Source organism: Zophobas morio, unplaced genomic scaffold, assembly GCF_036711695.1.
Source record: "Zophobas morio isolate AGI-343-1 ecotype UQ-CSIRO unplaced genomic scaffold, CSIRO_AGI_Zmor_V1 ptg000029l, whole genome shotgun sequence".
Lineage (NCBI taxonomy): Eukaryota > Metazoa > Arthropoda > Insecta > Coleoptera > Tenebrionidae > Zophobas > Zophobas morio.
Genome location: NW_026972134.1, coordinates 5,426,110 through 5,432,554, shown reverse-complemented (window position 1 = coordinate 5,432,554; position 6,445 = coordinate 5,426,110). Strand labels below are relative to the sequence as shown.

At 32.9% G+C, this 6,445-nt stretch overlaps 1 protein-coding gene across 5 annotated transcripts; it reads right to left on the bottom strand.

Moving 5' to 3' along the window:
• Window positions 1-396: 396 nt before the first annotated feature.
• On the bottom strand, window positions 397-3,061 carry LOC135137538 (lipase member K-like). 5 transcript variants are annotated; one of them, XM_064067228.1, is made up of 8 exons: window positions 2,880-3,061; window positions 2,597-2,797; window positions 1,626-1,803; window positions 1,466-1,580; window positions 1,161-1,407; window positions 949-1,107; window positions 683-910; window positions 397-631 (listed from the first exon to the last, which is right to left on the bottom strand). In XM_064067228.1, exons 2-8 carry the CDS (start codon window positions 2,756-2,758, stop codon window positions 476-478), a joined length of 1,245 nt encoding a protein of 414 aa, XP_063923298.1. In that variant the 5' UTR covers window positions 2,759-2,797; window positions 2,880-3,061; the 3' UTR covers window positions 397-475. The 5 variants fall into 5 exon arrangements, with proteins under 5 accessions (XP_063923298.1, XP_063923300.1, XP_063923302.1 ...); XM_064067230.1 differs by having other exon boundaries at window positions 2,597-2,643; window positions 2,824-3,060; XM_064067232.1 differs by having other exon boundaries at window positions 1,626-1,778; window positions 2,597-2,643; window positions 2,824-3,060.
• Window positions 3,062-6,445: the final 3,384 nt, after the last annotated feature.

Below are 6,445 nucleotides of genomic sequence, written 5' to 3'. Positions count from 1 at the left end.
TTGAATTTATAACCTCATTTTTAAAGCCGTTTTTAAACTAAAAAAACTGCTAAATTTCAACAACTGGTCCTTATCCAGAAAGATCGTGAATAGCTAACATACCTATGTGTGCAATAAACCCATGGGTAAACCTAAAACTTAATCTACATAAGGCAGCTGACAACGCGGAATGATGCAACCTAACCTCACTTTATCCTAACACTTTTCAACAAGTAAATGCCACTTTTACACAATGGTATGAAGTTATGAACAAATGAAGCACATGCGTTGTTCGCGACATCTTTTACAATCATTTCTAGTAAGCGTGTAAAAATAAATGTTCTTTCAGTATATAAATAAAAAAATGTTGCAAATTCGCCAATGAAAAAATTGTATACGATTTTCACTTACATGATGTTTTCTCAATAGTTTTATTTTAAAATTAAAGTTGTTCTACAAGAACAAAAACTTTTGTTGGAAGAAAAATATAAATAAATTACAAATCAGTCTTTAGAAGGAAAGCTAGCCTTTCAAAAACAACTTTCTGTCGGCTTAAACCAGCCAAAAAATCTAAATGGTTCAGTTCAGAAATTTTCCAGTGCCCATAAAGCTTTGCTTGCTGAGATAACTTGCCAAAAACGTTCTCACAATCCTAAAAAAAAAAATGTTAATATCTTGTTATAATAAATAACATTCTCTTTACTATTTGTGGTACCAAAACGTCCCTAGCACTGGATATAATCAGTGTAGGAACCATGATATTTTCAAGTGGGTACAGAGGAGCACTGCCATTACCATACACTTCTACATTATTTTCTAAACCATAGTCATACATTTTAAAATGACTAGATCCGATGAGCTGAACAAAATGGAATAATGTTTTCCACGAGTAGTTGTTGAGATACATAAACGCATCAAAACTGAAAAATGTCTGGAGAATGGTCACGAAAGCTAAAGAAGTAATGTTACCGGATCCGTTTCTTCTGGAGTAAATCCACAGAGGAACCAAAGAAGAAGAACTGCGATAATTTGAATAGGAGGAAAGAATCGCATGAAGATCCTAGAGGCTGCAACTATGAAATGCAGGCCAATCAACGGGGAACCGCTTTGAAGTATGTTTGTAACAAACTAAAATAAGTACATATTTATAAGTAGAATAATTTTGTTACATGATCACATACTTCCAAAATGGGAAATAAAATCTTCCCAATGCCATACGTAATTGTAGGAGACTGCATTGTTGTGGCCGGAGTTACAAGAACCATGTTTTTTAAATACTTTGCGGCGTCAAATGATTTTAGTGAAGCGTAAACTAGTCCTATTGTTCCACCCAAAGAATGACCAAAATATGTAATTTGCGAGTTGTTTGTTTTTTCTCGAATGAGCTCTAGTTCGGAACTAACGTCATATATGCCCATTTCGTGAAAACTGCCAAAAATTTATTCGTTAAACCGTTTAAAGTTTTCTTCTTATTATATCGTTTCACCTGAAATTCCAGTAACCGTAATCACGTTTTGTCATATTCACGTGTCTGTTAGAATATGAAGTTCCTCTTTGATTGGCTAACCAGACATCGAAACCGTTACGCCATAAAGTGATGGCTGAAATTTACAGAATCAATATAAGAAAAAAATGAAATAACTTACCTAAAGAATCGTTGCCTTGAAAAAAATAAACCTGGGAATACGTGGCAATCGAATGGTGAATTAAAATAACGCCTTTTGGGTTAGGTGCTGGTATTCGGAACATGGTCAGCACGTATCCGTCTTCACTAGTAACTTCATGGGTTTCTACGACACCTGCATACTTTTTAATAAGTTCTGGCTAAAACTGAAAATTGTTAACGACACCGTACAAAAATGAACTTTTAAATTTATTACAAATATTACACTGGAAATATCTGGCTTTTATTAATTTTTGTTAATTTACAACTCTTCAACCGATTTACAAAATCTGAAATCTTACTTGGCATTGCTTATTTTAGAATTACCTTTGAGAAACACATTTTGTTTACATTTCGTGTTTCATTACTTTTTTCGTTATCGTAATCGCAAACTTTTTTTTTTCTTATTTTCTATTTTATTATGATGCCATATTACCAAGAATAGTTGCTGACGAACATTTCTTTGTGTAACTGTCTAATATCTATATGTGTGTAGTGTGTGTAGTATTTGGAGTTTTTGACTATGTTTAATTTTGTCTTTTCATTGCATTTCATATATTATGAAAATGTTTTTTCATCTCATTTTATTTCAATGTAAGTAAGTAAAATATATAAAATAATGATTATGGTATATGTTTGATTGTTTATTTAGTTATCTGCCTGCGCGTCTATTTTTAAAAATTTGTATTTTCTTTCAGAACAAAATTGATGACATAATTTTTTTTTACTTGAATCGTATTTGAAATGTGCGTAACGCATATTTATGTGTACATTAACAACTGGTCCCCAATTTACAATTTTAAGAAATAATAATAACAGGCTATTTAAAAAACTAACACTTCTGTGTCGACAAATTAGCATGCTAGTAAATGACGCAAACAACTGTTTGAAAAACTTGTATCATTTATGAAATGGCCGGAAAATAAATATGTGAGGTTAAATTTGCAAACTTACAGTTTCCAGGAGTCCGTCTGGATCATAATAACAATTTTCGTTTCCTTCTGGAAAATAATAATCTGTAAAGGTTTTACAAACATTGTTTCCATTTGGGATATACACGTGTACGATTAATTTTAGCGCCATTAAAATAAACAAAACTTTAAGAAAAGTTGACATTATGGGTGTTTTCTCACGAATCTTATCTGCAGTGTTTATCTAAAAAAAATAAAATGTGTACCTACCGTAACATTTATAAACAAACGAGGAAAACTGCCCCCCCTCCCCAACAACTACTCACTTATTTTTATTGTGACCTTCACAGGTTGCAATTAAAGTAGCAACTATTTTTATTATATTCCATTATTTCATATTAGCGACAGTGTATACATAAACAAGTTCTTCAAACGAGTTGTAAAGCGAATAATACATTTATGGGGAGTAAACTGGAAACTTTGTTAATTTAACTGGCGTGTATTCTACACAACAATACCTACTTGTTATCGAAACCTGTTTTCGACTCATTTTGTAACCAACGACGGATGTGTTCGTGGCCAATATGTGTTTTGGTCGAAAACCTTGCATTTTCAAATATCCCGATTTTTTTAAAATCTGAGAAAGTGAATTCACTATGGTTTAGGTTTTTTTTTATCTCAAATGAATAAAAATACATGTTTTTAATTTACTGACTTGATTTTGATTTATATTTTATTACATGGATTGTCAGAATCGCACTGCTGGTGCAAATAATTTTTCTAATCGTATGTTCCAAAAAGTTTCTGATGAAGGGAGGCTGTCTGAGGAATGATAAGAAACTACTGTTTATTGGAATGAACTAGGACAAGCTTACGTTGTGTATATTATGCATACCTATATACTCATACAAATAACCTCGAATCATTTAATCAAAGACATAACACATATTTCCATGGCCAACTCTAATCTGAAAACATTTTGATCACTCTTTAAAAATTTGGTACAATATACGAATAACATCCCTTCCTGAAACTTGTCGCAATTTTTAACACGAGCTTAAGGTACCACGTAACCGACTTGACGCCAACAAGATGGCCCTTAACGACTCGTTAAGTACATGATTAACTTAATCTCAATTAAAGTAGTATAAATTTACCCTAATCTAGTAAATTAGAACCCTTACACATCCGGTTTCATAATACTACATATAAAGTTACTGTACCTAAACACTTTTCTTAAAATGCATAAAATCCCATTAGTTCGAATTTATTGTCAGTTAAAGATTTGGAATATAAGTACTAATTGTTTTGTTTACTGAAAACATGAGTTCGTGCCATAATACTCGCAAAACAGGTCCCAATTTTGGTAAACAAGAGGAATTTTTTATTTGAAGAAATGCAAAAAAAAAATATTAAAACTGTGATGGAAATGAAAACAACCAATAGCTGAGCTACCTCCAAAAATTTTGCTTGGAATAAAATTCTATCATTCTAACCATATCTATATATGGTTCGCCTGCTACTGATGATGATTGTGATAAAATGCAACTCCATTTAGATAGGATTTATTCGGCAAAATTTTGAGCTGACGTCATCAATTTTTTTGGAGGGGATAAGTAAATATATTTTGATTAAACATTTATAATGTTTATCATAACTTTAAAACATCTGAAGGATTTCAAATTATTCGGTTTTGCAGATTCAAAATTAAATTGCAAAATGTTTTTTTATAATTTTGATTTTTTTTCCAAAAATCCGGTAAAAATTCAATACGGAATCAAACTACATGTGTAGGACTATATTAGACAGACAGAGAGGCGGAAATAGGAGACTACTTTTTTCGTACTGTAGGGGTCATGAAACGTCGAGTAAACATAAAAGTGGCAATTCGTCCGATGGAGTCGATTACTTTACTCCCTTAGCTTACGCTACTATTAGAAATTGAAGTGGCGGAATTAAAAAGAACATTAATTACAAATAATAAGATCCAAGAAGAAGAACGAATATATAAAAGAACAAAATGTAAAAGGGACGAAGAATAACATGAGAAAACATATTATCACTAAACTTTCAAATTGCCCAACTAATAAATAAGTACAAATAACCACTAATCATAGGTAGGTAATACCATACATATTATTGCTAAAATAAATGCTTCTTTTAGACAAGAATTTATTAAATATTGTCTGGTCGTGCGTTAAGGCAGGCCACCATGCAACAATATTTCTTATTTTTAAATTAGCATCAGACGCTGTTTCGATATTTAGATCAAAATATCTTTGTTGGCTTCGAAAAACTTCTGTATCTTCCCCTCCAGGCGATGCAATAGGGATAAGAATGTAGTCGATAGCACAAACCACTCTTGGAAAACCAGTCAATTGATAAAATTCTTCTCCCATTCTGTTTTTATGTATCGTGGACGAAGACATACAACGGCCTGTGAAACCCTGTAAACAATCTTGCATGTAGATGATTTTGAGACACCTATAAAATCACCCATGGCGATCAGCATACTTTCGGTGGCAAAAAATTTTACCATGGGTGACATACATACGTCCTTGGAATAATATGCATGCAATGAGTTAATTACTGCCGTTATCTTGTAAATAAATCTTATTTGTTGGATTGGAGCTGTAGTATATTTGAAATTTGTTGCAACACCACCGTTGTAGTTGCTATACTTAGTTAAGCGAAATCTTTCAATAAATCAAGATTATCGTAGTTGTCGAATAGATTTTTTCATTTTCTGTTTCGGGTTCCTGGATCGTCGATATAATATTTCTTCTTCACCAGAAGAACTCGAATAGTAGTGGATAGTACATATCGGATGTCTTAAACCCGCTCACCGATATCTACCTGGAAAGACCTTTTCTGGTAAAAGCACAGGGCAGGACTTTACTGGTCTTCTTCTTTTATGGAATGCTGTACACAATTGGCCCACGTTTCGGCAGTTATTTTGGAAGCTTCTTCCCTAATTATGTCAATTGTTGCATTACTAAATTTTGGTAATCTTAATGATATTCTCAAATGTGCAGAATAATAATGATTAAATAATTAAGGTACGGATGAAACGTTAAAAACAAAATTACTCTTAGTCCGGTCCTTCGCGTCTCGGTCGTCCCTGGCACGTGGCATGGTTTACATTTACTAAGTTTTATGAAAGGTCGGCTGTAAACATATATCTAATAGTACTATATTGCTAACACTTCGGAAGTAACATAAAAACGGTGTTCACGGACAGAGAGAGACAGAAGATGTTGTTTTCTGTCTATAAGAGTACCGAGGGTCTGTGCGCATGTACACAAAATAGAAGCGAAAGTACGAAATGTCAAAACGCATCCAGTCACGCTATCCATTACAAATCAACCAAGTACGAGTGCATGCGCAGTACTGTTTGGTACCACAGAGAGACAGAGATGTCCGATATATTGCTCTGCCGTTATGTTTTCGGAATCTTTTGAGGCCAGTTAGCAATATAGTACTATTAGATATATGGCTGTAAAAAATGTTACTGGCTGCCAGTAAAATTTTTACAGCCCTGCTCGTATTCATACCGTGATGTATTTTAAACATTTTAAATTATTATAAGTTGAAATGACAGCCAAAATTGATTCAAGGAAATTTGCACTCACAATTGCTGCTTCCTCAGTAATATAGCTTGCTCACTTCAACACATCGAAAACGATAAATGGAAAAATCTAAATGACAGAAGTAGACAACACAGTAAATGCTATGACAAGCGCCATGCTGACGTGCGTTTCCAAGGCAATACGTCTAAAGCTCATACGATGTTTCTTCAAATATTGGACCTTCTAGAGTTTTTAATAATAATTTATAATAGTTATTTACAAGTGAGAAACAAATAAAATATTGAACAATACACGCAAGGTAA

Coding starts and splice junctions, on each gene's coding strand:
- LOC135137538 (XM_064067228.1), bottom strand. CDS start 2,758: ATGTCAACTTTTCTTAAAGTTTTGTTTATTTTAATGGCGCTAAAATTA. Junction 1,804..2,596: donor CAGACGGACTCCTGGAAACT/GTAAGTTTGCAA, acceptor TTTCAGTTTTAG/CCAGAACTTATTAAAAAGTA. Junction 911..948: donor CTCCAGAAGAAACGGATCCG/GTAACATTACTT, acceptor ACCATTCTCCAG/ACATTTTTCAGTTTTGATGC.